The 17736-nt window shown below is 45.1% G+C and overlaps 1 protein-coding gene and 1 non-coding gene across 8 annotated transcripts in view; one reads left to right on the top strand and one right to left on the bottom strand.

Annotated features, from left to right (window-relative positions):
• Positions 1–17736, bottom strand: part of GATA4 (GATA binding protein 4) — an 83425-nt gene that overhangs the window by 37285 nt on the left and 28404 nt on the right. For 6 of the 7 annotated variants that reach the window (XM_045988160.1, XM_045988151.1, XM_045988184.1 and 3 more), the window contains one exon: positions 12908–14013. In XM_045988160.1, the coding sequence (XP_045844116.1) occupies positions 12908–13523 (616 nt within the window). In that variant the 5' untranslated portion in view covers positions 13524–14013. Of the gene's footprint in view, positions 1–12907; positions 14014–17318; positions 17500–17736 lie in introns of those variants that run through there. The other variant, XM_045988178.1, reaches the window with a different exon arrangement.
• LOC123937655 lies at positions 15745–15891 on the top strand. Its single transcript, XR_006817513.1, has one exon. It is a non-coding gene; the product is annotated as a U4 spliceosomal RNA (small nuclear RNA).

Below are 17736 nucleotides of genomic sequence, written 5' to 3'. Positions count from 1 at the left end.
ACCCATGGTTTCCAAAAGTTGTTCTTACATATTAGGAGCTAAGTAATTTATTATGTCTAATAAAAAATACAACTGCCCATCAAACCCCAAATCTCACAGACACCATTGCTTCAAATGAGGCAGGTGGCCATGGAAACCAACGTTACAGAGACTGCACAAATTTGAGTCTGATGCTCAGGCAAGCCCAGAAAGGTTATAAGTTACTATGATAGCTTTGGTATGAGGGAAGACAAAGCCAACAATAACTATTATTCTGGAAGATGTATAATACCCTGGATTTTAAATACCCCAAAGGGCTCTATAGGGAGCAGCCCTCCCCCTTCTTACCATTTCCGCTCCTGGATGGGCATCTGAACCTTACAAATGCTTGCCCTGCACCCAAGAGAGGCATGCTAAGGCATCCAAAGTCATGCAGCAGGAAAAGGAGAGCACAGGGTCCTTCACCTCATTGACTTCCCTTTCTGAAAAGTGGGCTGAGGGGCGCCTGGGTGGCTCAGTGGGTTAAAGCCTCTGCCTTCGGCTCAGGTCATGATCCCAGGGTCCTGGGATCAAGCCCCACATCGGGCTCTCTGCTCCGCAGGGGGCCTGCTTCCTCCTCTCTCTCTGTCTGCCTCTCTGCCTGGTTGTGATTTCTCTCTGTCAAATAAATAAAATAAATTAAAAAAAAAAAAGTGGGCTAAAAGCTACTGCTCACAGCTGACAAACCAACATACCCTGCAACTGGTTGCCTCACTTCGAGGGGGAATCACATCAAACGCACATATGTTCTAGCTTTAAATTGGCTACATACACAATAAACTGAAAGACAGGAAAACTGAGTTTTTACACACAACTCTCCCATCTGACTGGCTATTTATTATGGGCAGTTCCTCCTGCCAATTCCCCATCATTGCTCTACTTAAGGGATCTAACTTCAGGAGCCAGCCTGGGTCACTGATCTTTAAAAACTTTCTTCAGTGCTGAAATAACTAAACAATAACTTTTACGACTGTTTAAATATATACATATACGCATGCCTCTATATGTATGGTAACCAAGAAGTCAAGGATTAATGCCTAACCGTGGTTATCTTTGGTGGTAAGATTACCAACTATTTGTGTACTGGTGTATATGAGTTTTATTTTTTCCATATTAAACATACACGCAGTTTAAGAAAAGAAGGATAATTAAGTGTTACTGATACTATTTGAAAAAAAAAATACTATTTGCTTTTCTGAAGCCATCTTTGACCTGGAAAACATTTTCTTTTTCAAATAAGCAGTATTTTCCTATTAAGTGTGTACTCTGTGAGAACCACATTCTTTATTTAGGGTCAAGTTAAGTTCTTTCTATGTGCTAGGGAAAGGTTTTATTTGTTGTTTGTTTTCCCCCCACCTAGTCAATTTCGAGGGGTAACTTGTATTATTGCCTCTCTTTACCTGGTTTGATTTATGATCTTGGAAGTCAGGTCATTCTTTTCTAGGTCGAAGAGAGAACGAAAAAAAAAGTTCTCCCCACCTAATACCTGATAAAATATCTGAAAAGGTCATTGCAGACCTTGACAGAAACATACAATTTCAACCCAATCTGATAAAACAACAACTTGAAAACTTTTATCAGAAGAACACGTAACTTGCCATTTCCCAGCTCAATTGACTGAATTTTTTTTTATCTGAAATGACAGACATCGTAAGATAGGAAAAGCTGCAGATAAGAAACCAAAGTGAGTTGTCTTGAATCAGATCCGATTGTCTGCCCCTGGTTCAAACTCCCACACCTGCTCTGAATGGGTCAATGAGAGTCTCTTGGCACGGTCCCTGAGGGGTTTGGAAACACTGTAGAAGTGGTGAACTTTGAGACTTCGGCGTTTATTCTGCGATTATAATTAACCTGCTCACCAGTTGCTATTGATCAATTCTGAATAGAGGTGATAAAGTTTGACTGGATTTCTAGAAGTAAAAATGGAGCTTTAAACCGGAAGGGAAAAAGGAAGGTTACAAAAGTAATTTAAGAATCAAATTCCATTTGAAGATCTGCAATGAGGGAATCCCAAAGCCTCCCGTTTAAATAATCCACCAAATTGTGGTGGTATCTCCTTGATTTCTCATCCTCTGAAACAAAGCAGATCGGTGACTCTCGATGCACAGTGAAAGACAGCCTCACGTTCCACTCACAGAGGCTTTTCCATGATTTTAAAGGTATGGAATGGCTTACCTGTCTCGATTTTATTTCTCCTTTGGTGGAAAAAAAGAACTTGGAGCCATGAAGTCAATCTGGAGACTTCTGCAAAATGCTGAAGGCCAGAAAACCAAATTCCCTTCATTCAGATAAGAGGCTTGAATATCCTGGCTCAATTCTGATTACAGAGCAGTAATAGATAAAACCATAGGCCCCCTGCCAGAAACAAGAAAGCTTTCATCCATGGCTTCTGTGCTCAGCTCAGCTCAACTCCATTGGGGCTCAGTCACTATCCTCATCCACACATCCACACCCCTATTCTCATCTTCATTAAAACCATAATTACTACAATGCTTTTCTCCCCTCCTTTCTCAGCTCCTACCTCAGATACATATGAATTTTCAGAGGAAAGGAATACAGAAAAGCTGGTTCTAGGTTTGTTTTAGGAAAAGGATTTTTTGATAGGGCCATATGGTTTTGCCCTTCTTTTGCAAGCAATCCCCCCAGAATCAAAGAATCCTCTAGCTTGGAGGGTCTGAATTCTGGGAAGCCTCTCTTTAATTCTCTGCACAGCAGAATCGGGAGGCTAAAAAGGAAGCTGAAGCAAGGTAGGGATTCCTAATGTCCTACTCACTGAGTGCAGGGAGGGCAGAATCAGAATGAGATGGAAGACCACTAGAGAGAATAGGGCACCTGAAGAAGCATTGGTGGGAAGTAGGAACACAGAGGGAAAACTACACTGGGGAAAAGGAGCAGGTGGAGACCAAGTAATAGAAAATCCTAAAGCTTAAGGGGCACCTGGGTGGCTCAGTCATTAAGCATCTGCCCTAGGCTCAGGTCATGATCCCAGGGTCCTGGGATAGAGTCAGCAGCAGGCTCCCTGCTCACCAGACTGTGTGCTTCTCCCTCTCCTTCTGCCTCTCCCCCATGCTCTCTCTCAAGTAAATAAAATCTTAAAAAAAAAAAAAAAAATTCCTAGGGGCACCTGGGTGGCTTAGTGGGTTAAGCCTCTGCCTTTGGCTCAGGTCATGATCTCGGGGTCCTAGGATCGAGCCCCACATTGGGATCTCTGCTCAGGGGAGCCTGCTTCCCTCTCTCCCTCTCTGCCTGCCTCTCTGCCTACTTGTGATGTCTGTCTGTCAAATAAATAAATTAAATTTTTTTAAAAATCCTAAAGTTTGAGTCTTTCAACCACCCTGCACCTTATGGTCCTGAAGGGATAAGCGTCCTCATCTTAAGCTTGGCAAAGGCAAAAGGAGGTAAATGAAAGAAAAGCATGGAAGTCCTGGAAATTGAACCTAACCTGAGTTCTAAGCCAGAGCTGTTGCTTACTGGGAACTTGGGCAGACTACTTAATCTTTCTGACGTAAGGTAAGGCTCAGTTACGTCTCCTGCAAAATGGAGATCATATCTGCCTCTCCAGAAGGACTTAAAAGTCCCTATCACCTGACAACTTCCCCACTGGCCCTTGATAAAGGATCCAACTTACTATATATAAAATGCATTACAGAGAGCAAGATACAGGCACACATATAGCACAAGATAGAAGCCCCTGTCCCTAAAAACTTGTTAGCTAGTTTCCCAACACGAACGTATCCAAACTTGTAAATGTATTTTACGTAAACTAAAACAGATCAGAAGTTACTCCTATTATAATCCCACCCATATTAACTTCCCTACTTGTTTTAGAAGGAGACAAAGAAATAGCTCTATAATAGCCAATAAAATGTTTAAATTATCCTTCAGGGACTAATGCTACATGAGACCATAGAAAGTCAGTAGAATGGAGTGATACCTATTCCCAAACCATGAGAGGGCTTTATCACCTGCACCTTATTCAGGATGTGCAGATCAAAAAAGTCACCAGCAGACAAAAACTTTCAGATGGCAAAAAGGCTCCTTCAAGTTCTTAAAGCAGCAGCATCTAGGGGCCTCCAAGAATTGCCTCTAGAGCAAGGCAATGGAAAAACCCGCAGTCCTTCCTCTTCCGTATGCAAACAAAAGCAGCAACATTTGCAACAGGCTTCAGCTCTAAATTCGGTACATCTCAATTGCCTTAAAAGGACAGGCTGAGGGGCTCCTGGGGGGCTCAGTCGATTAAGCGGCAGACTTTGGCTCAGGTCCTGATCTCAGCGTCCCAGGATTCAGCCCTACATTAAGCCCCACATGGGGCTCCTTGCTCAGTGGAGAGAGCCTGCTTCTCCCTCCCCCACTGCCTCCCCTTCCCCGCTCCTGCTCGAACTCTCTTCTCAAATAAGTAAATAAAATCTTAAAAAACAAAACAACAACAAAAAAAAGACAGGCTGAAAAAAATTGGTTAAAAGACTTACTTTGCCTTGGCGGAAGATAATTTGTTTTTCTAACATCATCCTTTCACAGCCTTTTTTTCTGGTTCTAGCCCCAGTATAACCTGAGGGACAACAGCCACACCAGGAAAGGGCACCTGTGTCTGTGCCCCCAACGCCAGCAATTTGACAATTGCTGAGATGTGCTACCCACAGACATTACTCAGCACAGGATAAGGGTTTTTTGTCCCCTTGGTAAAGCAATCTCCTGTTAAATAAGCAAAAACCAAAAGCTAAATTCAATAAACAACAATTTATACTACAAAGTACTTTTCCTGTGCATCCGTAACTCTAAATATAAAAACCTGTTCTAAACAAAAAGAGGGAGGGAGACTTTCAGGAAGTTATGTCATGAATGCTGTATGTCTCTTTAATAACTTAATTGGCTTAATACGTTTTTTTAATTGGTAATATATTCATAGAGTTCAAAATTCAAAAGGTTCCCTTTGCACACCAATTTTCCCAGCAGCATTATTCACAAGAGGTGGAAACAACTCAACTATTCATGATGAATGCATGGATTTAAAAAATACGATATATACATACAATAGAGTATTACTCAGTGTTAGAAAGGAAGGAAGTCATATGACATATTACCTCAAGGTTCATATGGATGAACCTTGACAACATTAAACTAAGTGAAATAAGCCGGTTACGAAAAGATGACTACTATATGATTTCACCTACATGAGGTACCTAAGTAGTCAAATTCACACAGACAGAAATTAAAATGGCAGTTACCACGGGTTGGGGAGGAGGAAATAGAGAGCTGTTGTTTGATTGGTACAGAGTTTCAGTTTTGCAAAATAAAAAGTTCTGGAAACACGTTTCACAATGATATGAAAATTATTTATTTATTTATTTATTTATTTATTTATTTATTTTTAAAGATTTATTTATTTAATTGAAAGACAGAAATTACAAGTAGGCGGAGAGGCAGGCAGAGAGAGAGGAAGGGAAGCAGGCTCCCTGCTGAGCAGGACTCTGGGATCATGACCTGAGTCAAAAGCAGAGACTTTAACCCACTGAGCCACCCAGGTGCCCAGATATGAATATATTTAACACTACTGAACTATTAACTTAAAAATGGCTAAGATGGTAAAGAGTAAAATTGAATAAAACTTAACCTTAACCTCCTTGTATTTTAAAAGTATTTTATGATTTAATGGGCTAATAAAGAAGCATAGAAGTGACTACTAAAAAAATGGTTAAGGGAAAAAAAAATGGTTAAGGGGTGCCTCAGTGGCTCAGTCGGTTAAGCAGCTGCCTTCAACTTGGGTCATGATCGAGTCCCGCATCCGGCTCCCTACTGGATGGGCAGCCTGCTTCTCCCTCTCACTGCCTGTGCTCTCGTGTGCTTGCACTCTCTCTCAAATAAATAAATACAAAAATAATCTTTTTTAAAAATTAAAATTAAAAATGCTGAGTTGCTTAAAAGTTCAAAAGGTTCTACAGGGCCACCTGGGTGGTACAGGCGGTTGAGCGTCTGACGCTTCGTTTTGGCTCAGGTCATGATCTCAGAGTCATGGGATTAAGCCCCACACCAGGCTCCCAGCTCTGCATAAAGTCTGCTTGAAATTCTGTCTCCCAGGACACCTGGGTGGCTCAGTCGGTTAAGCCGATGCCTTCAGCTCAGGTCATGATCCTGGAGTCCCGGGTTCAAGTCCCGATCAGGCTCCTTGCTTCGCAGGGAGCCTGCTTCTCTCTCTGTCTCTGCCGACCACTCTGCCTGCTTGTGTGCTCTCTGTCTCTCTGACAAATAAATACATAAATAAATAAATAAAATCTTAAAAAAAAAAGAAATTCTCTCTCCCTGGGCCCCTCCCCTTTGAGATTCTCTCTCAGCCTCTGCCCCTCCCGCTGTTTGCTCTCCCTCTAAATTAAAATACATAAATATTTAAAAAAAAAAAAAAAAGAAAAATCAAAAGATTCCAAGGCATATGTAGTAAAAGTGTTTTCCCCATCCTTATCCTCACCTACCCAGTTATCCTCTCCATGGGCAATGGACAATACAAATTCCTTGTAGTTCCAGAGATAAATTAAATATTTTCAAATGCATATACTCTTCTCTCTCTCTTCTTCTTTATTTTTAAGTCGGCTCCAGCATAAGCCCAACACAGGACTTGAAGTCAGGACCCTGAGTTCACACCCCTAACCAAATAAACCACCCAGGCGCCCTGATCATTCCTTCCTTCCTTCCTTCCTTTCTTTCAACACAAGTAACTTGCAATATACATATCCTGTACTTATAAGTATCTTTGGAGAGGACTCTATACCATCATATAATGAATTTCCTAAGAATTTTATTTCTTTATTTGACAGAGAGAGAACACAAGCAGGGGGAATGGGAGAGGGAGAAGCAGACTCCCCACTTAGTAAGAAGCCTGATGAGGGACTCGTTCCCAGGACCCTGTGATCATGACCTAAGCTGAAGGCAGATGCTTGATGACTGAGCCACCCAGGAGCCCCTGAACTTCTCAATTTTTTAAAAAATATTTTATTTATTTGACAGAGAGAAATCATGACTAGGCAGAGAGGCAGGCAGAGAGAGAGGAGGAAGCAGGCTCTCTGCGGAGCAGAGAGCCCGATGTGGGGCTCGATCCCAGGACCCTGGGATCATGACCTGAGCCAAAGGCAGAGGCTTCAACCCACTGAGCCACCCAGGCGCCCCAATTTTTTAAGCCTACGTGATATCCTATTGTATGTCTGATGTGTATACAAACAGTCCCCTGATAATAAACATTTAGATTATTCCCAGTTTTTGTTATTACAAACTGGGCCACAACTGGGCCAAAATTAATTCCTAGAAGTTAAATTTCTGGATCCAGGGTAGCCACTTTATAATTTGGATATCACCGAGGACCATCTGTAAAGTTTGTAACAATTTACACTCCTCCCAACAGGTATCAAAGTTCCTGTTTCCCCACATCTCAGAGTATGTTTGTTTTCTTAGCTCATTTAAGTCAGAAGAAAAAAAAAATGGAAAGGGATATAGAAGAAAGTGTTATCTAAAACTGTCTCCTATGCATCATTCTACCTGAGTGCTTAGAAAGTGCCTAGCAAATGTGGCCTGACCTTTTGATGGGACACAATTGGGCTGGTGACAGATCTCACTGGGAGCAGTGACACACCCCTGGCCACCCCGCACACGCCTGCCCCACTTCATTGGTTCTCAATCTAGCACCACAGACCAGCCCCAGCTCTGACTGACCTGCTCAGGGTGGTAACCGGAAAGTCAAACAACTTTGGTTTTCTCGGAGACTGACAAATCATTCTCTAGCCAAACAAGCTACTTCAGAGCTGATCTTGCAAAGTTCCCTATATAAATGAACTGGCTCTGAAAGAAAACGGTTTCATTGATAAGCAGTTCCCCCAAAGACCCAGAAAACACTTGAGTTTTCCACTGACCTCTACCATAAACAAACTCTCATGACCCCACGAATGAAGCAAAGCTTTTAAAGAGATCACCCGCTGACACTGGGTAATATACATGTATTTGACTGTGTGTGTTTTTTTTTTAAATCAACCCTTAAAATTATTTTAAAAATTTGAGATCCTTTGACAGCATTATAATGCTTGTTTCTCTGTTACCCAAGAATTGTTATTGCATCATAAAGCGTATTTTCTTTGCTTTTCCAGTCACATCTGTTACAATACTATTTCCTTCATGGCATATGTATACATCATTTTCCACGGCCTCCTTTTCTGCTTTAAGTATTTGCAGGCACTAATTAAAACAAAAATCAACTTTATTGTGCTATAACGTACATACAGCCAAAGACTCCTGTTTTAAAAGTACATTTCCACGAGTTTTGACAAACTGATATACCTTTGTAACCACTCTGATTGGTTCCTTCACAAGGAGACACAGCTCTCCTACCTCCCATTAGCTATCTCCTGTGCATACAAACATAGGCTCTAGCCCTTGAAATGCAAGAATTCCCTGCCCAGCTCCTCGGGCAGAGGGTAACCCACATCCCCTTAAGCACTCTCAGTGCCCAGGGGGTTATTCTTTTTTTTTTTTTTTTAAAGATTTTATTTATTTATTTGACAGGCAGAGATCACAAGTAGGCAGAGAGGCAGGCAGAGAGAGAGGTGGAAGCAGGCTCCCTGCTGAGCAGAGAGCCTGATGAGGGGCTCATTCCCAGGACCCTGGGATCATGACCTGAGCCGAAGGCAGAGGCTTTAACCCACTGAGCCCCCCAGGCGCCCCCCAGGGGGTTATTCTTAAGAGAAGCCACATTCCATATTCCATCTCAACAACTACAATCATGTATGAGAAAGCGTTCTTGCCAAACCTAATGTTCGCTCACCTGGAGCAACACAACGTTGAAAGGATGTAGGCTTTTGCCTTTCAGGTTTTTTTTTTTTTTTAAAGATTGATTGATTGATTGATTGATTTGAGAGAGAAGGGCAGAAGGAGAGGAAGAGGGATTTTCCATCAGACACCTCACTGAGCTCAGAGCTGGACATGGGGCTCAATCTCATGACCCTGATACCATGATCTGAGCTAAAACCAAGAGTCGGATGCTTAACCTACTGAGCCACCCAGGCGCTGCATCAGTTATTTTTACACAGTCATTCTCTCTCTCCCTCTTAACTGACCTAAAACAACTTTGGTGGTTTCTCAAGGGTTCCAGAATCCTCTCCCACCCTGCTCCCTCTGTCCCCAGGATCCCCAGTGGGCCTCTGAAGCAGCCACTCTGTGTGTTTTGACCTGGGCAGAGTACTGTGGCAATTACCTCCTAGATCTCTACTCAAATATTTGCCAAGTGCCCAGCATGTGCCTGGCACTTAAATATGACTAAGACTCTACCTGCCCTCAGTAAGGTCACATAATTCCATTAATGCAGCCTAATTAATGATGTCAACGGTTGTTTCAGGGTCAGGCTCATATTGAACTTGGAATGAACTTAAGTTCATATACATTGCGGTCAAAGTGGAATAACTCCTTCCAACCTAAGTGCACGGCTTTACAGAGGCCCTTGTTAGCTTCTCGTACTTTGATTTTTGTCTTTTCCAATAACTAACATACAAACTCTGGCAAGATATTAACTATTGTTAAAAACAAGGCAGTTAATACTTCATAAAAAATAAAGCTGTTCTCTTCTTTCTTCTCACTGAAATTGAAACTAGTTTCTGAGGTGTGTTAGTCTGTGTGATTTTACCTATGGCTGTAAATATCTTATTTACATGAAAGCCAAGCTGTGTTGTATCATTTCACAGTACAACAAAAGGTGATGGCAAATGAGAGTTTAACTTTTCCTGTCTTTTTCTTTTTTTTTTTTTTTTTTTTAAATTGTAGGTGCTATGCTTTTCCTGGCCAACTCCTGCTACTTACCCTTCCAGACCAAATGCAGATGACACCACTTAGGTGAAGACTTCGAGATTCCTAGACAGAAGAAAGAACCACTTCTGTTTTCTCTCTTTTCCTCTTAGCTCATTACTGCAGCATGCTACTGGGTCATTTATCCATTTTCATGTCTGTTTAGAGTCACCAACCATCCCTGTGTATTGGGGACTGCCCTAGGTTTAGCACTAAAAATCCCAAGTCCTGGGAAACCCCTCAGTCCTGAGAAAATCAGAAAAAATAGGTCACTCTACATGATCGTGAGTAGCTGCTTAACAAAATAGCCATCTTTTATGGGCCAAAACCAACTACTTCGCAAACACTGCCTTATTTTTCTAATACAAGACAACACTGAAAGTAGTTAGGATTATCCTATTTCACAGAAAAAGAGGGGAGACTGAGAGGTAAGTAATTTGCCCAAGATCACAGGGTTACCGGGACTGAATGATCGTTTGCCTGTCATACTACCATACTGTCTTGCCATCTGGGGGCCCAGTGGCAACTCCAAACAACAGGCTCTCAATAAATATCATGGAATCAGTAATCACTTGTCATCATGTTTCTACCCCTCAGCATCAACTAATATGTCGAGGCTGGTCCTTAATAAAGTTAGAGGCATTTATAGGAGGGGTCATGGGATAGGATGAAAAGATTAAAAAGATGTATTTATTTACATGGACTGTTTTTGAAATTAACTTGCTTTTAGGTAAGTGCCACCTACAGAACATGCTGAGGATGGGAATGCCAACAGGTTCCACATGTCTCACGTTCTCTCACAAAGATAACATGGAAGCTTTCACGAAGACCATTTAACACACTTGGCTCTGTATAGAGGAGATAATCCAGCTGCTACGCCAGGTGGGACTTCCTGAACTAGTGGAACAGAGCAGCGTAGTGGGGAGACAGGCCACACTTCTCAGCGAGGAGGTGCCCCTTGGAGGTTAGCTTGTCATCTGTTGACCCTGAAATTTGGGAAACATTACTTACTCCAGCATCCTCCTAAATAGTATGGGTTACATTTTAGAATTTAAATACTGTGTGCACTCACCCAGCATTTTTTTTTATATTTTATTTATTTATTTGACAGAGAGAGAGGTCACAAGTAGGCAGAGAGGCAGGCAGAGAGAGAGGGAGAAACAGGCTCCTCACTGAGCAGAGAGCCTGATGCGGGGCTCCATCCCAGGACCCTGAGCATGACCTGAGCTGAAGGCAGAGGCTTAAACCACTGAGCCACCCAGGCGCCCCCATCATTTTTTTTTTTTTAAACATTGTTGTGGTTGTAATTCTGATGACCAGAAAAGCATATGCTCCATTTTTGGACTTTGAACTTTTTTTTCCCTAACCAAACACCAAATTCTCATTGCAGGTTACAGGGGTTAGGAAGCAACCTTTCCACTCTCACCACAAGTTAAAAGAAGTGGAACTCTGGGGCCATTTCTCCCTAATTTAAAACATAATGTCCAGAGAGAGAGTTCTAGAGGCAACGGAGAGTTCTGAGAAAACAGAGACAACGCTCACGCCCCCACCCCCCAACACACACACCCAACTACCCACTCCCAGCTGCCATTGTATGGAGATGCTTCAAGCAAGCTATCTGGCTCAGGCCCTAGGAGAGGCTCCGGAGCCAGTTGCCCCTCCTCCCCTGGGGGGTGCCGTCTGGCTCCCCTGAGAAGGGGAGGGGGAAACTAGGAGCCACAGACCCAGCCCCGGCGCCACTTCCACGGTTAATCAGTTTACCTGGGATGTGTATTTGGCTGGACCCCCCTGGGGACCTTCCCTGGCCACCCAGGGTCAGAGGATAATTTAAAAGCTCTTCAAAGCCAGGGCCCTTCTCAGAGCCACCCTAAGACTGGAAACCTGGGAGGGACAAGCTTTACTCTTCAAAGTGAGAACAAATGTGAAAGGATTTAGCACTTAGTAGGTAGTCAATAAATGTTAACTTTGTTTCTCAGGTCTGGGCTTCCCCTCCCCCGCAAAAACCATCTCCAACCAAACCCAATCCTGGTCCTCCCTGAAATTCCACAGGCCATAGGTCGTCTGCATTTTGAACTAGTGGTTCCTACTTCCTTTACTTTGCCTTTCCAAAGCAAGCAGACCCTTTCTCAGACTTCATTTTGTTCAGTCTGTAAATCGGATCCAGAGTGCCCACGTTTGCCGTAAGTTCCCAGTTTTGCCATTTCACAGGAAATATTCAATGGTGCCCATTAGGATTGTTAATTCTAACCTCAGCCCTCAGGACAAGAGGACGCTCAGTTTAGGGAAACTGCTGCATAATCTCCATTTAAGTCAGGTATTATAGAGAAGCCCTTCTGGGCTTCCCGTGGCTCCCCTGGACGCTGACCAGGTAAGCGCTTTCAATACATCCCCCACACCTGCCACCGCAGACCCGCGCAGGGCGCAGTGCGCTCTGGCCCCGGGGCACCCACAAGGGGCCAGCCCCAGTTCAACCCATCTCCATTGCTCCAGTCCCTCCTTTGTACCAGGTGTGAAATCCCGACAGGAGAATCATCTGCCACTCGGAAGGATCCTCCAACTGGGCCGCCAAATGGCCCAAAAGATCTTGGGCCCTCGCCAATGTAATCAGTTCCCTGCTGAGGACACCAAGGGAGGGCCAGAGGAAATGGGAGCAGAAACCCCGCGATCGCTAACGCTGCCACCAAGGGCTCCCGGAGCTGCCCCTCCCAGCTCTCCAGTGAGCTTGTCACCCTCCCGCAGTCACCTATAGATGGGCATGGCGGGGTCACACAAACCCGACGTTTGGGGCTTAACGGAGACACACTCAGACCCTGCCACCCTGCAGTCCTCTCTCTTTCAGAAAAGCACCAGAGAGTAGGCTCGCTCCCGCCTAACAGAATCTGGGTTCTCTGGGGCTCTGACTTTCACCGCCGCCAGCGTTCGGAGCCTCCAGCTTCTGTCTTCCTTGGAAACGCACGCGTTCTGTCCCTTCCCTGCCGCCCGCCACCCCACACGACACTTGTGAAAAATTAAATGTCCCAACAGTGCTCACGACAGCCTGCTCCAGGACCCAGCCCGGGTGCTTGCGCTCAGTACTCACCGAGATTGGGGTGTCGGGCAGCGGGGTTGGCCCTGCCGGGCAAGCTGTGCAGAACCGGGCTGTCGAAGGGACCGGCGGAGGCGGCCGCGGCCGCGGCCCAGGACGCGCCCACGTCGGCCATGTAGGCGGGGTAGGGGCTGGAGTAGGAGCCTGCGAAGCCCGCACGCCCGTACTGCTCGCGGCCCGTCAGGCCCGCACCCGCCGCTCCGCCACCACTGCTGTAGGCCGCGGCTTCCCGGGCCGCGGCGGCGGCGGCGGCGGCCGCCAGGGACCCAGTGGTTCCCGGGAAGGAGAAGCGCGGCGACACCGGCGGGGGGGTGTAGGCGGCTCCCTCGGCTCCCGCCTGGCTCCAGCCCGGGCTGCCCTGCTGGGTTCCGGGCCCAGCACCCGACGGGGCCCCACCGGAGCTGCCGCCGGAGGTGGCTCCGGACGCGGCGCCCCCGCCTCCGCCCTGGAGATAAGACAGGCCCAGCACAGACGAGGGCACCCGCGGCGTGGGCACGTAGACTGGCGAGGACGCAGCGCCCGCGCTGTGCATGAAGGCGCCGGGGCCGCCCGCCTCGTAGGCCCCGGGAGGGGGGCCGTGGTTGGCCGCCATGGCCAAGCTCTGGTACATCGCCCCCGAGAGCTCTCCGCTTCGGAGTCCCGTCACTCGCGGTCAAGGCGCAATGCAGGGGGAGACAATAATAATAATGATGGAAAAAACAATAATAATGTACAGGTGAGAGTCTGTCACATAAACGCGGATCAAAAAGCAAAAGTAAAGAAAAAGAAATCTCTCAAAAATATACACGTATTAAATCCAGCATCGAGCAAAAAAGACTCTAGGCTCTTGTTTAAAGGAAAATCCCAAATTGAAATTTTGGTTCTTCCTGGAGGTGCTGGATGGAGGAGGGGCTGAATCTACCCCTGGGCCTAGAGGTCCCGAGCGCCTACGAGTGGCAGAAGACGCGGGGTGGTGCCTGGGCGCCTGCGTGGGGCACCGGCCTTCGGGTCACGCCGGTGGCCGTCGCCGCGCACAGTCCTCAGGACACCCGCAGACTCCGGCGTTGGGTGCAATAGGCTGGTTCCAACGCAGAGGGACCGGCTGCGTCCTTCTACAGGTCCTAAAAGGGGAACAACAAAAAGAGGAAGTTCATCAGGAGCCTCTCTATGCTCGAGGTTGCTTCTCTGGAACTGTTAGCCCAAGAAAATGTCACTCTCGAAGAAGAAGAAGAAGCCGCCTGCGGCTCCTAAAGAAGCTTCAGTCTTTGTCGTGCGGAGGCCCGGGGGTCTGGCTGCTTCGCGAAAGCCTAGAGAGGGCAGTTTTAGGGACATGGGGCTTCACGGTTATTGGGCATATAATTATGGGTAGTGACCCAGGTTTTTTGTTTGTTTGTTTGGTTGGTTTGTTTGGTTTTTTGTTTGTTTGTTTGTTTTTGGGGTTTTTTTTTTTTTTGGTATTGCTTGTCAGGAACGACTTTAATTTTGCCTTATTTTTCAAGCATATTCTTGTCACAGTATTTTCTAAGTTCAAGGGTTTCCGGTTTCCAGGGCAGTGCCTGGGACCCAAGAAATATCCCACCTAACCCCAAGTGTCCCAGGCTGTGAAAAAACTTCAGATTGCCCGTGAAGGACAAAGACAAACTATAAAAACCAGCAACCGAGGAAAATTTTGTTTGTAATTTTTTTTTTAAGTAGAGGTAGAGTCTAAATGTTTATACATGAGTACAGTGTCTGGTGAATTTCTGTGAAAAGGACTGTGAAAATTCTTATCCATCCACACACTTTACCATGTGGAAGTCAAATCAGACGAGATATTTTTCCTGCAAATAATTATATTTTAGCAATGTTGCAGATTGGGTTTCAAAACCAGAAAAGTGAAAGGAATGTCCAAGTTCACTTTACAGAACTACTCCCTGGGCCATTTGGATTTTTACTGAATGGGTTTTTCCATATAGAATCCCTGGTTCCCCCATGTAGGGAATCAGAACACCAATGACACTGCTTGAGGGGGAAGAACCATCCATGGGACTTGGTTATATCCTCGTATCCTGCGTTTTTATTTTCCCAGGCCATTTTTTCTGAGAAAATAAGGGCTTTACGTTCTGAAGCACCTGCTTTGTTCCAGGTCCTTATTGTCACAGCTCCACTAAGGAAAAGTGTGTCACTTCCATTTACAAAAGATAGAACTGAAGCATTATTAGAAAGTTTTGAAACTTGTCAAAGATCAAAATACAATTAAGGGGGGTGAGGGACAGAATCTGTGGGCCTCCAGGGTTTGAGCCTGACCGCTACACTCCCACTTTTCTCCTCAAGACGAGGTAGTCACTTTTAGCAGTAGTTTCTTTTTCATTGCAATAGTAGAATTAAAGACATTAATTGACCTTTATTACACTAAATCCAGGCTCCATCACTTACTGAATGGATGACTTTAGACACATTACTTAACCTCTGTGCCTCAGTTTCCTCATGTGCAAAAATGCAAATGTTAAAGGCATCTATCTTGTAGAGTCACTTGAGGATTGTGAGGATTATAAATTAATATATAAAGCACTTATAACAACAGGGTTTTTATAAAAGTTATAACAGGCACAAAGTTCTATACAATTGTTGGCCATTCTTATTACAGATTTCTAGTGTGCCATAAGACAGTGCCTCAGATATAATCATACTATAATAAATGGGCATCTTAATTATTGTAAAAAATTCTGAAAATGGAATTTCTAATACATACTATATAATGTTTTTAACCATTTTTGCAACATCACTAATGATAATGGAGTTAACAGGACTGTATTCTATAGTCACATGTTAACTCTGAGATGGTTTGTTATTTGCTTTCAAAACTACACGACAGCTTTGCGCAGTGGCAGTATCGTAGCCAATGAGGTTTATCCGAGGCGCGATTATTGCTAATTCAAAACTACATGACAAATTATTGGTTTGTTAGACATTTCTTTCCAGTAAGAAGTCTAGCTAGACAGTGGATACAAAAATATTTGATCTGAGGGGTACCCCTCTTAGTCCATGGATATGACTCTTGATCTCCTGGTTGTGAGTTCAAGCCCCACGGTTGGGTGTAGTGATTACTTAAAAATAAAATGTTAGAAAAAATTTTGATCTGAGATCACTAGCTTCACTCTTTGAAAATGAGGTACTTCATTTTGAAAATATTGAAAATAGTACCTCATAGGAATCTCTGGGCTTCAATAAGTAAATACATAGGCTTATTTTGATAAAATATTCAGTATTTAATTTTTACACCAAATAGTTTTTCTATTTCATTGTATTTTCTCTAATATTCAACTTCTGCAGTTCTAAAACATAACATCATACTTTTTTCTCACATAACTGCAGGAAAAGAAGATTTATAATTTTGTAAGACAACTTCCAATATACATACAGATGCTAATTTACAAGCTTTAAAATGTGATAAAAATGCCATAAATCTAGCATTTGTCTTTATTACATGCTCTGCCTTTTTTAAAATGGCTGGTACATTACCTGGACGTTGGATTACTGAACAACAGAAGGTGGAGAAAATACCCCTCAATACCTTTCTGGAAAGACAAGAAATCATTCTGCCTGTTTCTATTATTAAGCCTCAGTTCAGGCATCCGCGGAGGTAGCAGCGCGAGCTACTGAGAATGGCAGGTCGGGCCTCGCCATGGGGGCTCAGGCCTGCTCCCTGGTTTTTCTTCCCTTCCTGACCATGCATTCCAGTTCACCTCAAATTCACAGACCAAACAGGAAATGCTTTCTTAGTGATTTAGCTCACAGCTCGTTTCAGATTTATTTCTGATTGCGGGAGGATTGAAAGCTTGCCCTAATGTCCCCGTCTATATACAGATCGCTCCAGCTCTTTCAGCTCAGCTCGCGACTCGGTTCTCGGCCTGCTGCGCAGAAAACTGTCACACACGAATGCACCACACTCGCCAGCAATAATAAAATTGGCCGCTGCTGGGGAAGGTGGAGACTCAGAAGTTGGGTGGGGGGTGGGGGGGTATCCCAATTCTTTAAAAGCCTGAAACCAGCTCCAGGCTGTCTATTCCTTTTCTGAGGAACCCAGGAAATACTCTCCTGCGCCGCTTCCCCAACCTTCCCCCGCAGGGCCACCGAGCTGCCCCAAAAGCTACCAGCCCTGGGTCCCTCTCCACCGTTTCCCAACCGAAAGGCCTCTTCTTTCCCTCAGCCTAGTGGCAGTTTACCACCCAGGCATCCTGCTCTCCCTGAAGGACCCCCTGACCCCCAGCTCAAAGCTAAGGGACACGGCAGATAGCCGTGGCTGGAGGAGGGACGTCACTGCTTTCCTCCCGGGTTCCGGCCCTCGGCTACTTTCGCCCAGAAGTAGTGTGAGTGGGTGAGGTTGTTAGCTTCGTGGGTGGTGTTTGACTCCCTGGACCCCAGTCAGGAGGGCTAGGAGGCTGACCAGAAGGGCATAAAAGGTCCAGGCGCTCAGTAGCCGTTCCCGAGTTGGAAGCGCCTCCCTGGGGCCCGAGGCCCAGTCGCGCTGCCTCCCACCACCACTCTTGAGTCTCTTGAGTCCCGGGAGTCCCGACGGGCCACGCAGCTCGGTCTGAGCCCCTCCGTGCGGCCTGTCCCGAGTCAGTTGGTCAGTGTGATTTCGCACGGCCATCATCCCCATCCAGGACCTGCCTGGGAGGTGCAGAAACAAGGGCTGGAGAATATACACGCGGGGGCGGGGATTAAAAACGTTCAAGTTCACACACACACACACACACACACACCCAAAAGCACTTCGAATATCCCTCTTCGCTTTCCCTCCAAATCTTACTTTGATTTAAAGACTCTATTAAGCCAATGCCCGAAGTTGAGCAGTCTTTGAC

The sequence above is a fragment of the Meles meles genome, chromosome 2 (genome assembly GCF_922984935.1).
Source record: "Meles meles chromosome 2, mMelMel3.1 paternal haplotype, whole genome shotgun sequence".
NCBI lineage: Eukaryota > Metazoa > Chordata > Mammalia > Carnivora > Mustelidae > Meles > Meles meles.
This window is presented reverse-complemented; position numbering and strand designations above follow the sequence as displayed.